The sequence below is a fragment of the Barbus barbus genome (assembly GCF_936440315.1).
Source record: "Barbus barbus genome assembly, chromosome: 31".
NCBI lineage: Eukaryota > Metazoa > Chordata > Actinopteri > Cypriniformes > Cyprinidae > Barbus > Barbus barbus.
Window position 1 is genome coordinate 9,410,923 of NC_136759.1, and position 20,384 is coordinate 9,431,306.

The 20,384-nt window shown below is 37.2% G+C and overlaps 1 protein-coding gene across 4 annotated transcripts; it reads right to left on the minus strand.

Annotated features, from left to right (window-relative positions):
- Positions 1 to 1,998: 1,998 nt before the first annotated feature.
- LOC306851560 (bleomycin hydrolase-like) lies at positions 1,999 to 19,709 on the minus strand. 4 transcript variants are annotated; one of them, XM_079387892.1, is made up of 12 exons: positions 19,560 to 19,709; positions 18,805 to 19,002; positions 16,689 to 16,798; positions 16,253 to 16,394; positions 15,984 to 16,072; positions 15,126 to 15,218; positions 7,153 to 7,308; positions 6,920 to 7,078; positions 5,873 to 5,940; positions 5,671 to 5,788; positions 4,390 to 4,459; positions 1,999 to 2,278 (listed from the first exon to the last, which is right to left on the minus strand). In XM_079387892.1, the coding sequence occupies exons 1-12, from the start codon at positions 19,567 to 19,569 to the stop codon at positions 2,130 to 2,132; spliced, it is 1,362 nt and encodes a 453-aa protein (XP_079244018.1). In that variant the 5' UTR covers positions 19,570 to 19,709; the 3' UTR covers positions 1,999 to 2,129. The 4 variants fall into 4 exon arrangements, with proteins under 4 accessions (XP_079244018.1, XP_079244019.1, XP_079244020.1 ...); XM_079387893.1 differs by having other exon boundaries at positions 16,286 to 16,394; positions 19,560 to 19,679; XM_079387894.1 differs by lacking the exon at positions 19,560 to 19,709 and adding an exon at positions 19,411 to 19,502.
- Positions 19,710 to 20,384: the final 675 nt, after the last annotated feature.

The window sequence follows — 20,384 nt, forward strand, 5'->3', positions numbered from 1 at the left end:
GTGTGAAGAGTCAAATCTGGTAAGCAGCCAAAAATATGCATGTCTTATCTCATATTAAAATTATCAGTTAATGTGTTAACTTTGGCAGCCCTAAAAAAACTACTGATAAACTACATATTAATATATTAAAATAATAAATAATATTTTGCTTTTTTTATTTTAAATTGATCAAAAACTTAATGTTAAAAAACTAGCCAAGTAAGCTAATAAACTATAATGAAGAAAAACGAAAACGAAAAGACATTATAAAATATCAAAATAAATTAAAAACAAAATTCTAAGTGAATAACCTCTTTATGTGCTCCTTAATCTTAATTTAACCATTAGTTTACACTGAGCATAGGGTATAGGTGCATGATTACAAAATAAGTATATCCCTTTTCCTTCATACACACTCCTATGTGGGTGTAATTAAGGAGAATTACCTCCTCTTAATTAGATTTAACACAGATCAAACTGACTCAATTCAATTTGTTCAAGTTTGATTACAAATCGATCTTTTATGCCCCTTAAAACTAGCTGATCTTAGACTCAGACTTGAATAAAGATCAGCAGAGATGAGATGGCCTTAAAACGAAGTACTATAGGAGTGCATATGTAGCATTTTCAGAAGGCACGTTCTGAGGTGAACTCCAACAGATAACGTCATACACTGTAAAAACAATTCTGTAAAATTTACGGTAAAAAACTGGCAGCTGTGGTTGCCAGAATTCTACCGTAAAAAATACAGTAGCAACGTTTTAGGTTTTACGGTTTTAACTTAAATTTACAGTTAAATACCGTAATTTCTTTAACTGACAATCTTAATATACCAACCTATTAAAGTACTGAAATCTGTTTTGTTCCTTTGAAATACACTGATAACCACCAAATGCAGGTAATGATGAGAAAGTCACATGATAAGCCAAAGCCCATCACAAGCAACTTTTAGACAATAGAATATACAGAAGGTGCACAGTGTCATTCACACAAGCACTAAACACCATCATGGTGAGACTCATTAAACTGAAATATGCTATAAACATTAATTTAACAACATTAGATGTAACATACAACCCTAATAAACATAACTGATAAGAAAAAACTAAGAAGAAACGTAGTTATTTCAAAGAAAAAACGTCAAATTCAAACAGAATTTGAAATGGAAAGCAGGGAATTCTGGGAACGTCAGTTTACGGTTTTTCCCTGTAAATTTTACAGGGACTTTCCGTTAACCATGTAACAGGTTTTTTCACAGCATTTTCACAGTTTTTTACCGTTAAAATCACGATCATTTTTTACAGTGTAGGTCCCAAGCCATGATTTAACATATGCTGCGCTGATAGTCTTCCAGTGGGATCTCAAATAATCCTGTCTGTTGGTGGTGAGCGTTGCACCTAGGATGTTATGAAATTCTAGTAAATAATAATAATTGTTACATAACCCAACAATAATTGTTGGGTTATGTACTAGAAAACACACAAAAATTTAAAAAAATATGCTCACCAAGACTGCAATTATTTGATCAAAATTACAGTAAAAAACATTAATATTATAAAATATTATTATAATGTAAAATCCCTTTTTTGTCTATTTTAAAATATTTTCAAAAATATTATTTATTCCTGTGATGGCCAAACTGCATTTTCAGCATCATTATACCAGTGTCACAGGATCATTCAAAAATCAATGTTTATAAACAGTTGTGCGGTTTAATATTTCTGTAGAAACTATGATACATTCCTTTCCAGAATTCTTTGAGTAGAAAATTCAAAAGAATTCTATTTATTTACAATTTAATTGTTTGTTTTTTTTGCAATCCAAGTGTAACTTTTGATTAATTTAATGCATCCTTGCTGAATAAAAATTCAGATTTCTTCCATAAAAAAAACAACAACAACTTGAATGGCAGTGTATATATCTCAAAGATGCCATAATTCAAATCACGTAATGCTGATTAAATCAGGAATTATACTGAGCAAATGATGCACTGAAATGATTCCACACTCAGACTCCAGTGATAATAAAAAAAGAGACAAAATTTTTTATTTTGTTTAATATCTAGAGTAGGCTTTTTGTGAGAGGGTAAAAACCGGTTGGAGGCGGAGTCAAGGAGACCAGGCTGAGACCAGTGCCTGCGGCTCCCGTGGTTATGCCAGGGCTCCCATGGGGTCCCAGGCCGGGAGGACGATGGGCTCCTTCTGCATGACATCCAGCACTTCAGGAGGGAGGAAATTCTTATCCACCACCACCTCGTACACATACTCCGAGAACCACTCGTCTGTCATGATCAGATATCCTGCAGGAAGAGGCCGAGATGAGGCACGGACAACAGACAGAGATAAATGGGTAAAATGAGAGATGAGCACAAGAAAGATAGAGGGACGGAGGAGTGGAACACCATTTAATTTGCCGCAACAGAAGCTCTTATATGAGAAACTTCAGCTTAGCTCACTAGGTTTGAACAGAGCTCAATCTGCCAATTAAAAATGTAATTAAGCAATATGGCGGCGATATATAAAGTCCAAGTCTGAAAGATGTCCGATTTAGCGCCGCCTCGTGAGACTGGGTTTTTCCATCACACGCTGAAATCCGATTAGGCTTGCGAGTAAAACTAACAGCAAACCGTGTTTAACGCTGCCAAATCTGATGTCAAATAAAATCCTGATCCCATTAGCTCCGCACATTCTCCATTGTTCACATGGAGGGAACGAGCCACACCTTGTCTAGATTGCCCGTCTCACCTCTCAAAACCAAAAAGGTTTGATTTTAAAACAAGCAAACACACATTTGAACAATATTTTTCATTCAGGATGTGTCAGGATCTAATCGTGTCCGTTAATGGCTCCCGCTAAAGCCAGTTCCTCTCTTAATCGCTTAAAGAAAGTACAAAAACTTGACATCAGGAATGTTTTGCCCTGTTAAAAGCAGGAAGTAGATGATGATAAGCTTTATTTCACTCAGCATTCACTCCTGGGCCATGACTGGTTGACTAAGACAAATCAAACCAGGCCATTGAATGCCTAGTGAAACAGAGCAGAACATACAGTGCACAAATGAAGCAGTAGAGCTTGGATTTCCATGTTGGATTTCTGTGCATCGAGTGTGTGCAAATAGGGCATTGTTTATGGATAAGAACAGACTTTTAATGAGGCTGAGAGAAGCCTCAGAGACAAACGGTTCTGAATCTGAAAAAACTAACCGATTTTTGCTACAAAACATCACGTTTATTTGAGTAGCTAGCAGTCTTTGATTGTGTTTGTAATAAATATCATGCATTCCTGGGGGGCACAAAGCATCTGACAGAATATTTACCTCTCTATTCATCACTTCTACAGCCATAAAATCTACCAGCTTCAGGGGCCTCCAGTTAGCCATTGACCGCATTATAAATATTCTGTCAAAATCAGTTACACAAATACCCCTCTTTAACCTCTTGTTCGTGCCACAATATGCAAAAATAGGCCAGAATGAGGCAGAAATAATCAATCTTACAAGCCTGAAGCCTGTATTCCTTCAGAACGTTTACGCGGCCCCCCTGAATATATCACATTATTATCTAATCTTCAGGGGAAACAACTGTTATGACCAATTTGAGAGCCCTTAACCCCTTCGACCTCAACAACACATTTTTCTAATTCCCCTCCTCGTCTAGATTTGCTGTTATTTAATTATGCAAAACATTCTAAAACCAAACCTTTTGAACGTTAGTATATGTGCAACAGAAATAGCCATGCTTGCCTTAGAAACACCACAGAACCACAGCGTTTGCACATTTTGAGGAAGTCAACCTATGAATGCCTTTGGATCTCATTAAACCAACAAAAGAAAAAGTATTTTAACAGGGAAAAAAAATGACACACTTCACCAAATGGAAAAATTACACACTTCACCTAAGGCAAACTTTGAACTTTTTAAATGCGCAGATGAAGCAATCTGCAAGGAATCATTAGAAGATTATAAAGGTATTGGCCAAAATACCTTTATAATCTTCTGAGGAATTCAAGTCTATGGAAGCGGAAAGAAAACGGCAATGTGTGCACACACTCTTTCTTTCTCCGGGCAGCCAAAGCTAATTAAACAGCCCCTCGATGTAGCGTCTGTTTTAAATAAGACGGTGGGTATGGACATGCGGGTCCAGCTGTGAGCGGGTCTACAGATGTGCCCGGCCCAAATAACACACACAGCATGCTCTAAACCTCTCAATCCAGAGAGGCCCAGCAAAGACCCCATGCTAAATCAAATATCCAGCTCCTGGTGTTCTCAGACAAGAGTTAAATTAAGTTGAAGCACGGACTAAAGAGCCCCAAGAAGTAATCCTGCTGCAAATTGAATTATTCAATGTCAAAAGCTAAATATCTGTAAATTAGGAAGCATATAAAAGCGGCAGACCGATGGTAACCCCCTCACCTTTATTCCCACGGTCGTCTCCCCACGAGTTCTCCACACGCCACTTCTCGTAGCATCCCTCCTTTCCATTCTGTGGATGAGAGACAGAGGTGATTAAAAAAAGAGAGTGAAAGTCCATCCCATGCACATGACAATCATAGTGTAGTGGATAGAGATGTGGAATCATAACTGAAAGGTTTTAGGTTAACAATGGATGATATGTAAACTATTGCCACTGCGACTCTGGGCAAAGCACTTAATCCCAGGTGCTACGTGTTATTTATGATAAAAGCGCCTGTTAAATGACCAAATTATAGGAACAAAATTAGACTTTAATAGCATACACAACTGTTCAAATGTTTGGGGTTGGTAAGATATGGGGCCCTATCATACACTTGGCGCAATGTGGCGCCAGGTGTGACGCAAGTGTTTTTTGCTAGTTTCAGCCTGACGCAGTTATAATTTTCACATCCTGCACCACGTTGTTTAAATAGCAAATGCATTTGCGCCTATTTGTGCACTCATGGGCATGCTGGTCTGAAAACGAGGTGTGTTTTCAGAAATTGTTGAATAAAATCATTATTTTAGTTTTCTTTGCGAACAAATAGTATTCTCGTAGCTTCATTAAATTAAGGTTGAACCACTGATGTCACATGGACTATTTTACCAGTATCCTTACCATGTTTCTAGGCCTTGAACGTGGTAGTTCCATTGCGGTCTATGCAGGGTCAGAAAGTTATCGGATTTCATAAAAAAATATCTTAATTTGTTCCAAAGATGAACGAAGGTCTTGCGGGTTTGGATCGACATGAGGGTGAATAATAAATGACAGAATTTTAATGTTTTGGTGAACTAACCCTTTAATGCATCCTTGCTGAAATATTAATTTGGTATATTGAGTATTATTTTCTCTGTATTTCAAATTTTGTAATGTCTAGCTGCTCTTTAAACCTAAGATATCTTTTACTTATTAACAAAAAAGGCAAAGAAGCCCTTTGCTTTACAGCACATGTACACTGGTGCTGCCCCACCGGGTGCCAGAGAAGAGAATAATGAACTCTGGACATGCATATGGTGACTTATGAGGGCAAAATAGTCAGTAATCTCAAAATCTGCTTGTAATTAAACAGGCCGGATGTCTGCAGAGGGAGGAATAATCTTGAGGTCATAATGACTGCAAGTGCCGTTAATGAGCATTCAGGGTCATGACCTGTGTGATATAGTGTTCTTTAAATAACTATCTCAAACTATCCAATCCAAGCATGTTCGACAATGTTTCTGAGCGTGCTGTTCTGCCAATACCTTGTCAGTAACGGCAGTCAGGATCATGGCATGGGTCATCATAGAATCTCCAAAGATCAGCCTTTCTGCCTTAGACAAGTTTTTCACCGAGATGCCGAACACCAGGTCATGGTTAAACCTACAAAAATACAGAGAATCCTTAGTGTCAAAAATACACTCAGAAAAGTCTTACCTTTTAACTGGCAGAAGAGGCAATACTCACACATTCATGTCATTGATGCCCAGTTTGCTGTGAAAATGTTTGCCTACGTCACAGCCGAACCACACCGCCTGATGCCAGAAAGACACCAATTAATACAGACATACATTATCACAACCACTATTTTTGACTATCAACTTATGTGTTCTATGTTTTTCTCTGTTTTTGTGCTGATTAAATTGTCAGGACACAACATGTACAACAAGACTTGAAAATTCGAGAATGCAATATACTGAAATTGCAAAAAACTCTTTACACGGTCATTATGTTTCATCCTGATAAAATATGCATCTGGGAATAGGGATAAGAGACAAAATGACTAAGCTGTCCACCAGCAGGCTATTCAGTTAGTTAAGTTTATCTAGATTTTTTCTCTCTTTTAGCTCAAAAAAATAGATGAATTTAGAGATGCAAATGAGTAAAAAATGCTTCTCTCAATTAATTTTCACTACAGACATCAAAATGCTGCATTTGTAACGAATTGACCACCTTCAACAATCACTATCAAACCACATAGGTCTCTTTTGTCATATGGGAATAATTGTGCAAAAACGATTATAGTCATTTAATCTGTTTATTCCTGGGCTGTGATTCACATACACTACTGTTCAAAAGTTTGGGGTTGATTAAATTTTTCAATGTTTTTGAAAGAAGTTTCTTGTACTTATGGTTGCATTTATTTGATAGTCAAAAAGTAAATATTGTGAAATATTACTACTATCTTAAAATAACCTTTTCTATTTCAATAGATTTCAAATTGTAATTTATATCCGTGATGGCAAGCTGAAATTTCTGCAGCCATTGCTCCAGTCTTCAGTGTCACATGATCATTCAGAAAGGTTTACAATTCTTTGATCAACAGCGTGTATCTGAAACAGAGATATTTTGTAATATTGTGGCACTTTTGATCAATTTAAAGCATCCTTGCTAAATCAAAGTATTTCCAAAAAAAATAAAAAATTTGGTATCCCTAAACTTTTGCAAGGATGATCACATGACCCTAAACCAGCCTAATTATAATGGCAACCCTTCGAACCTAAATGATTTTACCTCTCCACCCTTGATGGAATCTGCAGCAGCTTTCTTGAGCAGCTCGATGGGCTGGTTGTTGTAAAGTGTTCTGCGGCCGGCCACCATGTTTCCCAGAAACTCCACACTGTACAGCTTTCCATAGGGGTTTTGTGGCCGAGGGTCGTTAACGAGGCAGATCTGCACAGAGATTACACAACCTGTGAGTGAAGACTACAACAGACTGAAGCTGACATGGACTGTGCTGTTCTTACCTTGTCCTGAAGATTATAGAGGGGCTTGACGTGCTTTGTGTAAAACTCCAGAGGAGTTAAAGGACCCATGCGGTGGAAGGTCTTCTCCTTGTCCCGGTATTCCCAACAGATGGTGTCTGGAGGACTGCCCAGACAAACACTGGCCACTCGAAACACCTGAAGACATCAAGTAAAAGAGAAAAAAAACACATGGAATCATATTGCCCCCAAACTTTTGAACTGTAGTGTGCATAGCGGAAACTCTCAAGTTTTATGGCTCCTAATAAGCATTCAAAATTCAAAAATTGTTGATTGAAGATTGAACTCTGAAGATGGATGACATATGAATGTGATATCTTAAATAAGACCTGGGAGAACAAAACAAACCACATTAGAGAAAGCTCTGGCTTTGACAGGATGTAGCTGAGATTAGCACTAAGAACACAAACACTGTGTGTTTGACTCTGGTACTCTTTATTCTGAACTCAAACTGTTTTTAGTTCTCAGAATTTAGCCTTTGTTACTCCAATCCCAGGCATTTCCTGCCCTCTCCTGACCGCGACCTGAGCTTTACATATTGGAACGTGGATTTCTCGTAGCCAAGATTAACTTGACCTTGATAATATGCACTTCTTGGTCAATCGCAAATGCAGGAAGGCAAGAAACTGGACAGATAAGATGTGCATGTCTTTTTTCTTTTGGCATATGCAAGTAGGCGAATCAACAAAGACGTGCCACACAAACTGAATTTTACAGAGAATTCTGGTTGACTTTATTCAAACTAAATAAGATTTCATTTGTCTGGACTTCACACAAAATCCATAGAAAATAAAAACAATTTATGACTCCTTAAGCTTTTTTTTTATTTAAGGAATAGTTCACTGACTAATGAAAACTTATTTACTCACTCCTCATGTTTCAAAAAAAGGAGATTTTGCAGAATGTCAAAGCTGCTTTATTCCAACAAAAGGGGACAGTGTTTAAACTGTCAAGTTCCAAAAAGGCAAGACATTTGCTCATGAGATGTGAAAAAAAAACCAATGACTCTTGTGCAATGCCATGCAAGCGTGTAGGAGATTTTAATAGGAAACATTGGGAGAATAATGACTTGAATTTTTGAGATGGTATGAGGAAACATTTAAATTTATTCCAAAAAGTCACTTTTGACTACTCTCTAATTTTCCCTATAAACAGAAGCAAAAGGCAAAAGCCGAAGGACAAAAAAAAACCTCTACATACCAAATAAAAACAAAAACATTAAAAAACCCAGAAAAAAATAAAAACACTATATATACACAAACTATATACAGTCAGGTCCATAAATATTGGGACATCGACACAATTCTAACATTTTTGGCTCTATACACCACCACAATGGATTTCAAATGAAACGAACAAGATGTGCTTTAACTGCAGACTGTCAGCTTTAATTTGAGGGTATTTACATCCAAATCAGGTGAGTGGGGTAGGAATTACAACAGTTTGCATGTGTGCCTCCCACTTGTTAAGGGACCAAAAGTAATGGGACAGAATAATAATCATAAATCAAACTTTCACTTTTTAATACTTGGTTGCAAATCCTTTGCAGTCAATTACAGCCTGAAGTCTGGAACGCATAGACATCAGCAGACGCTGGGTTTCATCCCTGGTGATGCTCTGTCAGGCCTCTACTGCAACCGTCTTCAGTTCCTGCTTGTTCTTGGGGCATTTTCCCTTCAGTTTTGTCTTCAGCAAGTGAAATGCATGCTCAATCGGATTCAGGTCAGGTGATTGACTTGGCCATTGCATAAGTCCACTTCTTTCCCTTCAAAAACTCTTTGGTTGCTTTTGCAGTATGCTTTGGGTCATTGTCCATCTGCACTGTGAAGCGCCGTCCAGTGAGTTCTGAAGCATTTGGCTGAATATGAGCAGATAATATTGCCCGAAACACTTCAGAATTCATCCTGCTGCTTTTGTCAGCAGTCACATCATCAATAAATACAAGAGAACCAGTTCCACTGGCAGCCATACATGCCCACGCCATGACACTACCACCACCATGCTTCACTGATGAGGTGGTATGCTTAGGATCATGAGCAGTTCCTTTCCTTCTCCATACTCTTCTCTTCCCATCACTCTGGTACAAGTTGATCTTGGTCTCATCTGAACTGTGAAGGCTTTTTTAGATGTCGTTTGGCAAACTCTAATCTGGCCTTCCTGTTTTTGAGGCTCACCAATGGTTTACATCTTGTGGTGAACCCTCTGTATTCACTCTGGTGAAGTCTTCTCTTGATTGTTGACTTTGACACACATACACCTACCTCCTGGAGAGTGTTCTTGATCTGGCCAACTGTTGTGAAGGGTGTTTTCTTCACCAGGGAAAGAATTCTACTGTCATCCACCACAGTTGTTTTCCGTGGTCTTCCGGGTCTTTTGGTGTTGCTGAGCTCACCGGTGCGTTCCTTCTTTTTAAGAATGTTCCAAACAGTTGTTTTGGCCACGCCTAATGTTTTTGCTCTCTCTCTGATGGGTTTGTTTTGTTTTTTCAGCCTAATGATGGCTTGCTTCACTGATAGTGACAGCTCTTTGGATCTCATCTTGACAGTTGACAGCAACAGATTCCAAATGCAAATAGCACACTTGAAATGAACTCTGGACCTTTTATCTGCTCATTGTAATTGGGATAATGAGGGAATAACACACACCTGGCCATGGAACAGCTGAGAAGCCAATTGTCCCATTACTTTTGGTCCCTTAACAAGTGGGAGGCACATATGCAAACTGTTGTAATTCCTACACCGTTCACCTGATTTGGATGTAAATACCCTCAAATTAAAGCTGACAGTCTGCAGTTAAAGCACATCTTGTCCGTTTCATTTGAAATCCATTGTGGTGGTGTATAGAGCCAAAAATGTTAGAATTGTGTCGATGTCCCAATATTTATGGACCTGACTGTATTATGTATAAACAAATTTTGGTCTATTCATCACACATGCAAAAAAACACTAAATCTAAAAAAAAGTTTATATTAAATAAAAATGGACATCGCCATGAGAGAACTTCAATAAAATATACTTTTTTTTGGTCTTTTAATCACACAAAGCTCGCTCATATATCTTCAGAAGACTCATAATGACTATTTTTAATGGTGCTTTTTCATCCTATTTGGAGTTTGACAGTATAAATCATCCACTTTCATTTGCTAAATATCATTTATGTTCCACAGAAGGCTTTGGAAGAACATAAGTCAACATTTGTCAATTTATTGTACTCTTTAGATGAGAGGTTTCAGAAGAGAGCTAGTAACCAACCTTCTCTCTCACCCTATTCTAGCCCAATCCCAAAAGAAAACCATTTAGCATTAAAGTTTGTTTTCTCTATCCAGTCTTCCCAGAGGGAGAGTAAATACCGGCGGCGCCCAGCCCTCTTTCCTCCCTGTTGACCCGGCATTGGACCCAGATGCTCCAACCGCACAAACAGCCTCTGCGTCGCACGCTCTGACATCCTCTCTCTTAGATAAACTTACAGGACCGTCCAAACAACATGGGCGCCCGTTTTCCCTTTTTTTGGCCTGTTGAAAAGTGCCGCTCACACAAAACAATGGCCGAGGTTCACTGACGTCAGTACAGAGTCAGCGAGTCAATATTGAAACACCTGTCTGAGGCTGGGTGGCCACAGGGCAGCAGGAAGAGCTGAGAGGCACATCTAGGGATGAGCGGCTGGCTCACAGGCCAGAAAGATGAGCATGCCACAGCACAATGTAAATCTTTTGCTTAAGAAAAACACAATGTCTCGTCCAAAAGCACTAAATCTCATCCTCTCAGGCTGTTTCGTTATGCCTTCAATTTGGATTATGCAGGATCTGTGAGTCGGAGCAACTTAACAAGAGCAAGGTGTATTGATGCAATGTTTAAATTACTCTAAACTTGTATGTATGGAATAAGCAACACGCATTTGATGTGAAAGGTGCAGGAAACTCTCATATGTCCTAAGTAGATTGTCAAAAGCATTTTGACATGTTACAGGAAAACGTTTTAGTTTATTCTAATGGGTCAGAGCTGTGGCCTTGTGGTAGTCTTGAGCCATGGTGCTTACACAGGCATTATGACATCAAACATGGCTTATGTAAAAAAGGCAGTAAAAAGGCAAACTAAATCACTAAATTAATAAAATTAAAAATAAAAACCATGAAAAACTAAAAAATACAATAAATTAACCCCCCCAGAACTAAACTACATTACAAAGAACAAAAAAAGACCAAATAAACAAAGTAAATAAAATAAACCACAATAAAAAAGCAAAACAAAATAAAACAGATCAACTAAAAATTAAAACAAAAACCAGCAAAACGAAATGAAATAAAATGAAACCTCTCAAACCTAAAAGAAAATTAAACAAAATAAAAACAAATGAAAATCCATGCAGAACTAAACAAAAACATATTACAAAGAAATGCAAAAAATAAAAGCAATAAACTACAAAAAAAAAAAAGCGCAGAATAATAAATTAAACACCCCACAGAGCTATATATTAATTACAAAAGAAGAAAAAGGGACAAAAAGTAATTAATATGAAAAATAAATCAATAAATAAAATGAAAAAAAGATTTGTTGACAAGGAAAGCAACACTCTGACTGGCTGTCTCACGTCAAAGTAATCCATGTGCAAGCAATCAGCCATGCAAATTGCTGGTTGTATGTATGAAGATGCAACATGGCACATTTCCAGCTGCCTGTGGGTAGGTACGTGTAACTGATCTTCCACGTAAACATTGCTTTTCTATATGGCTGCTAGACTCCAGTACAGAGACCACAGTGGCGATCCTATCATTTTAGTTTGTGTTTATTTGCATCTGCTTCTCAAGCACAGCTTTGCAAGGAAGTAAACAGAATGAAGTTCAACAAAGAATGGCATGTTAACAATTGGCCTTTTTGCTTTTGTTACATGGCAAAAATGAAACAACGCAAGCCAAAATATAATTTATGATCGGATGACCCATTAGAGGCTGTGAACAGCTGACATTCGATTAACTTTAACTTTGTGGAAACACATTTGGTCCTTTCAGACAAACAAAGATCAACAAGGGAATTTCAGATTGTCTTTATGTTGTGGTTGTGGATAATTCTCTGCAGTGATGAAACAGACCTCAACCAAAAAACAACAAAAATGCACATTCCTTTATCATACATACACAATCTTCTAGCATGTGCAAACAAACTCCAAGATATGTGACCCTGGACTACAAAATCAGTCATAAGGGTACATTTTTCGAAATTGAGATTTATACATCATCTGAAAGCTGAATAATTAAGTTTTCCATTGATGGGAAAGATCATATTGTTAGGATAGAACAATATTTGGCCAAGATACAACTATTTGAATATCTGTAATCTGAGGGTGCAAAAAAATCTAAACATTGAGAAAATCGCCTTTAAAGCTGTCCAAATTAAGTCCTTAGCAATGCATATTACTAATCAAAAATTAAGTTGTGATATATTTATGGTAGGAAATTTACAAAATATCTTCATGGAACATGCTCTTTACTTAATTTCCTAATGATTTTTAGCATAAAATAAAAATTGATAATTTTGACCCATACAATGTATTTTTGGCTACAGCTATAAATATACCCGTGCTACTTATGACTGGTTTTGTGGTCCAGGGTCAAATATGACAAATGAGCAGAATATTTATAAAATACAATCATGATGAATTGATTCTGTGATTAAAGCAATTATATCAAATTTCCTCTGATCTGTAATATATGTATATTATAAATATATATGTGTGTGTGTATTTTATAATAGAAGCATTTTGAGTTCCCACATGAAGCTTCACAAGAAGTGGTTTGTTTAGCAACTTTAAAGCATGTCCTGCAGCACACAGGTCTGCGATTGTAAAGAGTGACACTGTCCAGTCCAGCAGTGCCAACACATCAATAACTCCAGTTAAACAAAGTCACCTTTGATCTACTTGTGTGATTATGAATGGAAACGACAGATAAAAAAAAGGTACAAACTGATTTTGAACCTCATACAAGTTCTGAATTGACATATTATACATAAATATGACCTGCATTTGATCTCATCCACTGTAACTCACCATTTTGATATGAATAAAAATGTCTCACCGTGTCCCTATTAAATAAACTAACCCACGTCCCAACAACTCCTCTGCCAGTGAAGTGCTACAGAAAACAAACCTCCACCAGGTGGACAAAAAAAACATCCTGTCGAAAACAGGATATATGCTTAGGCATATGCTTATCCTGGGAGAGAAACGCAGAGAATGAGCTTAGAGATATTAACTTAGACGTGTGCGCTGTGCATCATCCCTCCACAGATGGTGGAGGTATAGTAATAATGCCAGTGAGATTGCCTTTGCCACTCAACGACAGGCACCGGGTGATAACCATCATGTTTGTGGAACATTCTGTCATCAAGTCCTGCAGGCGCTTGCTCTTTCTCTCCGTCTAGCTCACACGCATAAAAATGCGTGCAAACATATAAAAGATACGTTAAAATACACATACGCAGGTATTCACAAAACCAGGGCACGCTTTGTATGTGCTCATTTTGGTTCACAGTTGGGTGACAATGTTATTGGAAGTCGTGGCCTAATGGTTAGAGAATTGGACTTGTAATCGAAAGGTTGCGGGTTCGAGTCCCCGGCCGGCAGGGATTGTAGGTGGGGGGAGTGAATGTACAGCACTCTCTCCACCCTCAATACCACGACTGAGGTACCCTTGAGCAAGGCACCGAACCCCCAACTGCTCCCCGGGCGCCGCAGCATAAATGGCTGCCCAATGCTCCGGGTGTGTGTTCACGGTGTGTGTGTGTGTGTGTGTGTGTGTGTGTGCATTTGTTCACTACTCACTGCTGTGTGTGTGCACTTGGATGGGTTAAACGCAGAGCACCAATTTCGAGTATGGGTCACCATACTTGACAATACGTCACGACTTTACTTTATTGCTCAGCTCAAATGGAGTTTAATTATTGATGTCTATGTTTTATCAGATCGAGCACTTATGATATTTACAATATGTCAGTACTTACGTCATTGCATCACTTACAGTCTGACATACAGACGGGTCCTATTTCAAATTTAACAGGGTATTGTTTATTCTTTAGAATATATAATAATAGTATAATAAATATGCATACCTACAATCAAATTGCCAATTTTTTGGAATATTTCAAATTCCTTTAACAGATTTTTGAACGCCATTGAATGTGTATTTTAAGAAGCAAGTTTCGTTTTTTTATTTTTTACTTTTAGTTTGTACATTTCATTATATACACATTACATGTGAAATGTTACACTGGTTATATGCTGATCTTTGTGAAAAAAATGACCTTTACATTTTTTTATGGACTGAATTATGAAACTGATCATATTGCCCATATGTTTGTTGATTCTGGAAATGTGTCTTAAAAAAGCTTTTATGTTTCCCAAAGCTGATATATTGGGGTGTTTTCAGAGCTGGCAACTGCCGATAAGGAGCAAACAGTTGCAAATCCCACAATTATAAAAAGTAAGCTTGACAGTCTCTTATCCACAATTGTATAGTTCTCTCTGCTTATGTGAAATATGCACGAGTTTGCTGCCAAGCCAGTGAAAGATAACCTTGCAATATTGTCTGGCAACCTCTAGTGGTGGTTTCATAATCAGTCAAACAGCGCCCTCAACAGGGCTATTCTATTACCTTTCTAAATAGTTTGTTCAAAAATAGTCCATTTTTTTTATTCATCATGTCATTCCAAACTGTTATCTTTTTATGAAGAAAAAAAGAGATAAAAGAATCCAATTTCTAATACAAAATATTTCTTATTTAAAAATCAAATCAATATGTTGCCAAGATCTTTAATTATGTAATTGATGTGCATATGCGAATACAGGGATGGAATGACACGAGGTTGAGTAAATTATAATTTTTTTACCTTTTTTTTTTTTCAGGCTGATCTATACCATTGTCATAAAACAGAGGGCAGGTTTGCTCCAAAAAACAAACTCACCTCCTCAATCATGGTGTCTATAGTGTCAGAGAGCTCGATTTTAGTGGCTTCACTGGCCACCATGTTCCTCAGCCTTAGACAATACTCCCTCAGCTGCAACAACAAAACAAATGCAAATTACAAATCACAAAAATAATTACACTGAAAAAATGGATAATGCTAAATAATGTGTCTAATTATATAATATCTCAAATGTGTTATAACACATCTTATAAACCCCTTTCTCACAATTTTTTCATAATATAAACCAAGAGTAAACAGTGCTTTAAAAGGCCATGTAAAAAAAATGTAACCTTTCAATCTTTTCAGATTACTGTTAACTAAAACTAAACTAAAATTAAAAATAGTTTTTGGTAATTGAAATTAAGCAGACAAACTGGCAAAAAAGTGAAATAAGTTTAAGTACCAAAATGACTAAAACAGAAATAAAAATAAAGCTAAACAGACATTAAAAAAAACTAATAAAACTGGCAAAATCACATAAAAAAACTTGAAGCTTAAATTAAAATAAATATCAATGATATAAAATAAAAGCTATTTCAAAATATGAATAAATATTATGAAAGTAAAAAAATTCTAAAATAACACTGGTTACTTTGATTAATCTTTTTATCTCATATTTGTTTGAGCTCTTCATTAAATGTCATGCGGGCCAAAACTCCCATCTTCCTCATTTATCTAACAGACCTTAGCGACTTTATCCTCTGCTCATCCGATGACTCAGAGTGTTTCTGTGATGGAGCCACCAGCTCATGCGCAGCCACTAAATCCCCGTTCGGTAAATGTCAACATAAAAGCTTGAGGGGATACACAGCGCTGCAGACTGAGAGTTGCTTTCAAGGGTTGAGCGTAACTCACCTTGTGATTGAGGATATCGTTCATTCTACGGGAGGCCTCAGAGCTGTGAGACTCGGGGAAGCACTTCTTAGGGATGACGCCGTATTTTTCTGAAAAACACATAGGGTTTTAAATGCAACTTGAATGTGAAGATGTACAAAGGTTCAATTCATACATTTAAACCATTTTTGGTCTGAAGTGAAAAGATGCCAATTCACATTTAAATTGACAAGTACATGCTTCCCCTGAACAAATGTGAGTTTAGTTCAATGCAACAGAGCTAAACTGACCAATAAGGTTAACCAGCATATCCCACTGCCCACCATCATTGGTAGGATTTGATAGCAGGAACTGAACCAATCTGCCATCTACTGACTCCTTCCGCTGGGCTGTCTCCACACAGGCATGCAAAAAGTAATAGCATCTCTCCACCTGAGACAAAAACAGAAATACAGATGATCAGGGGCTGTGTCCCATCAAGGTGAAGGGGCAGAGGGTGGACACAGTGGTCCACAAACATCCAGGGAACACAATACATCTCACACAAAAAGAGGATTTACTGCACTTTTACCATTAACACAATGAGAGCAAACGATAGACAGCAAAAACAACACAGCAGAATTACAACCTGAGAGACTGGTGTAAATAAATACAGTTGATTCTTAGATTAAACAGTAAAGATTATGTCGTTTTTGAAAACCCAGACCAGGAGGAGCGGTAACTTACTTTGTCCCAGAAAAAAAGATATGACTGACTGAATTCAAATTCTTCAATGTTAAACTTCTTCATAAATGGAAGACGCATGACATTGAGGCATGAGAAGATCCAACATCTCCCTGATGGAAAAAAACAAAACAAGCACAGACATTGAGGTCGGGTCAAACCTGAAGGTACTTAAATTGGATTTTTTTTTTTTTTTTTTACTTTACAAAGGTTCCTGTTTTAAGCCATTTGGACCCTTTTCATATTATGATGATGCACTTATGTATCCATTAATTCATCTAGCTGTTTTTAAACACATTCACGAAGACTCATATACTCAAAACCTGCATTTATTTGATCAGAAATATTGTAAAAACAGTAATATTGTGAAATATTACAATGTACAGTTAATGTTTTTGAGTTTTAATATATTTTAAAAAGTAATTTCTTCTTGTGATGACAAAACTGACAGCAGCCATTACTCCAGTGCTCCAAAAACCTTTCTTCTTATTATTATTATCATCATTACAACGTTCAAAACAGTTCTGCCAGGTAATATTTTTGGTGATTTCCAAAAATAAAAAATCTGTGATTCCAGGATTCTTTGAAGAATAGAAAGTTCCTGACCCCCAAACATTTTAAACTGTAATGTGTGTGTGTGTGTGTGTGTATATATAAATATATATATCTATATATATATATATGTGTGTGTGTGTGTGTGTGTATAGTCCTACAGTACATCATCCAGGCATTCCATACATACATATATTCAAATAATAATAATATTGTATTTGCTATGCAAATATTTTTCACATGTACTACTATAAAAGTTTATCCTGCTATAGGTTACTTCCTTGTTCAAAAAAACAGTACTAATGAAATACATATGTGAAGTGGTGCACCAAGTATTTTTTGTTGTTTTGCTAATTCTTTAGAAAACATTCAGCAGTAGTCTTGGACTTCACTGTGCAAAGACAAGTTTCCAGTTACTCTTATTTAGCTGTAAGCTTATTCTAGAATCTAGACCAGGGGTTCTCAAAGTCTACATTCAAAGGTCCAAATCTGAATTTTCATCAGTGTCAAAGGTCCGGAACAATTGGTTATTACAAAACGTGTTTTTAATAAACATACATAACATATAACAAATAAACACTAATTTAAAAAAAAAGGTTCCCTTTGCATTCAAAATACTTTAATAACAAGTGCAAAAGTGGCAAAACGTTAAGTGTCAGCAGTAGAAGTCGACCTATAATGTTTTTTCTCTGGCCAATGCCGATATTTAGAAATCAGGGCAGCATATGGCCGATATATGATGCTGATTTTTTGGGCCGATTTTCTCTTTTTTTCCCTTTATATCAAAAGAGAGTTTGCGTAAATGGTTATTGCAGGGCACAAGATAGTAATAGTAGTAGTAGTAGCCTAATTCATAGTAATAATACATGGCTCAAAACTTAAGCACCTTCTCAAAACAGTTCTGAAGCATGCTTTTTTGTTTATGTTTGCTGACAGACACCAGTGTTTCCCGCAGACTAGCAAATGCAAGTTGATTCTCTGCCAGCAGGAGGCGCTGTTGGAGCGTGATATATAGCTGTTTCCCCGGTAACGACTGTAATCAAATAAGCGCTACTTTATCAGCCATTACAGGAAAGACCAAATGAAAATTAGCATCAAAGCTTTTCTGAAGAAAACGGACGGTTCTTTTAAATTAAGATACATTCATATAAAAACACCATTTTATTTTTGAAACGCGCAGTGCTCAGTTTATTCAACGAAGTATAAGCCTTTTGGAAAATCTATTTGTAGCGGTCAGTTTTGATATTGTGACAAGTCGCCACAAATAAATGTATACACTGGGCACTGCTATAAGACAAATTGCCATAATATAAGTGATAGCGCAAAAAAAAAAAAAAAAAAAAAAAAATATTAGCGGTGAAATGTCGCCCGATTATGTCAAACGTCATACGCTCACTGGATGTCATGATGACAACAAATGTCCGGACTTTGAGAAGCACTGATCTAGACCATTAATATGACTGACACTTTCTCTCATGTGGGCCTAGATTATTTTACCGAATATCTGTCAGATGCACCATTCACCTGCAAAATTTTACTTCTCAATTTTCCCTCACAGTGTAGGTACCTGAGTTTTTCTGGTTGGTGACAGGCTTGCCCTCTGTGGGAACACTGTGCTGGAACACGTGTACTGTGTCCTGGACCGTCTGCCGATGCAGACAAACCTCTAACGGATCAATGCAAGTCGAGACGTTCTGGGCGAGCAGATATCGTGGCTCCGAGCGGAAGCGCTTGATAAAAGCTGATGCTTTCTCCTGACTCAGGCCTGGGCAACAAACAAGGACACAAACACAAAACAAGGGCTCTCAATTTACAGACCAGGATGGACAGTGAGTGTGATACTGTGCCTTTAAACCTTCATTGACATATTGCATACTCATGAATGTTAAGAAATACTGACAAGTATGACTTTTTCTATTCATGTAACACACAAGAGTTTGATAGAATGATGTCATTGTCAGATTCTGCCTGAAATGATTGACAGCCAGCTCTCTGACTTCAGTTTGACTCCTTTCATTGTTTATGTAGTTTAACGGTGTTTAGCTTCTCTTTCACACAACAAACCTTTCCATTTCCAATAATTACACGTAAGCACTCGTTTTAACCCATTCAAAGCGTCACACCAGAGATTTAGCTCGAGCATACGATATCAAGAGTTAAAAGTCTATCTCACAGCTTTGCTTAGTCACTTTCAGCTGTAGTAGTAAACAGCTCGGGCTAGTTAGCCACACAATGCTACTCCATTCACATCAACATTTGTGAAGCTCTGAGCCCTCAACCCACACCTACGAGCAGCGAGAGACAATATTTACACATACGCACCAGTGTCCATGTTTGCAGGTGAGGAGAGGAGGTGTAGGAGTCTGATTTGTAGGTCTTTGTTTATTTCATTCGCCGACAGCCAGCCAGTCTGTGCGGAATTCCGGAAACAGGAAACCCGGTGAAATCGCGTGTCTTTCTGTCGAGGTTGCCATATCTGAGGGAAACCCTCCTATCTGGAGCATTATTGTTACACATACCCACAAGCCGCTACAGTGAAAAAGAAACGTCAAAAATAAAATAATTATTTACAAATAAGAAAACTGTTGAAATTGTATAAAACGAAAATTCAGCATGGAGGAGTTTCTTCAGTCGATTGTCAACTTTAGGTTGTCAAACTGAATTTAATATCTGTTTTATTGTCTGTTAATTCTACATAGGTTTTGCTACTTTTTGCGGTCTTCAAGCAATAAATGTCTAATTTAAATGGGAACAATATAGGTATGGTAACAAGGTAGGAAATTTAGTCTTAATTTGGTCACTCGGTAGGGATTAGCTGGGACGAAATTTCAGTTTGTAGTATTTCATAAACTTGATAAAGAACAAAAAAATAAATAAAATATGTTGCACATTTATTCATTTGAGACACTTTATCCAAAGTGATTTACAAATGTGCTTTTTCAGTGTGTTTCCTACACTGGAGTCAATACTGATGTATCAAGCGTCATTGTTAATTAGGGGCCAGGCACCTATTGTCATCGTTAGCGTTCTTATTCTTCTTCCGTCGGAAAATGAATGGCAGCCCATAGAACCGATTGCGGGAAAGTTGTAAAATTTGGCACACTGATAGATGATAGTGTCAATAGTAACCACAGCAAATTTGGAGTA

What these genes read in the sequence shown, in the direction of transcription:
- LOC306851560 (XM_079387891.1), bottom strand. Translation starts at nt 19,380, where the DNA reads ATGCTCGAGCTAAATCTCTGGTGTGACGCTTTGAATGGGTTAAAACGA. An exon ending in ACGATATCCTCAATCACAAG is followed by an intron (nt 15,219 to 15,983) that starts GTGAGTTACGCT and finishes TTGTTGTTGCAG; the next exon opens with CTGAGGGAGTATTGTCTAAG. An exon ending in TGACTGCCGTTACTGACAAG is followed by an intron (nt 4,460 to 5,670) that starts GTATTGGCAGAA and finishes TCTCATCCACAG; the next exon opens with AATGGAAAGGAGGGATGCTA.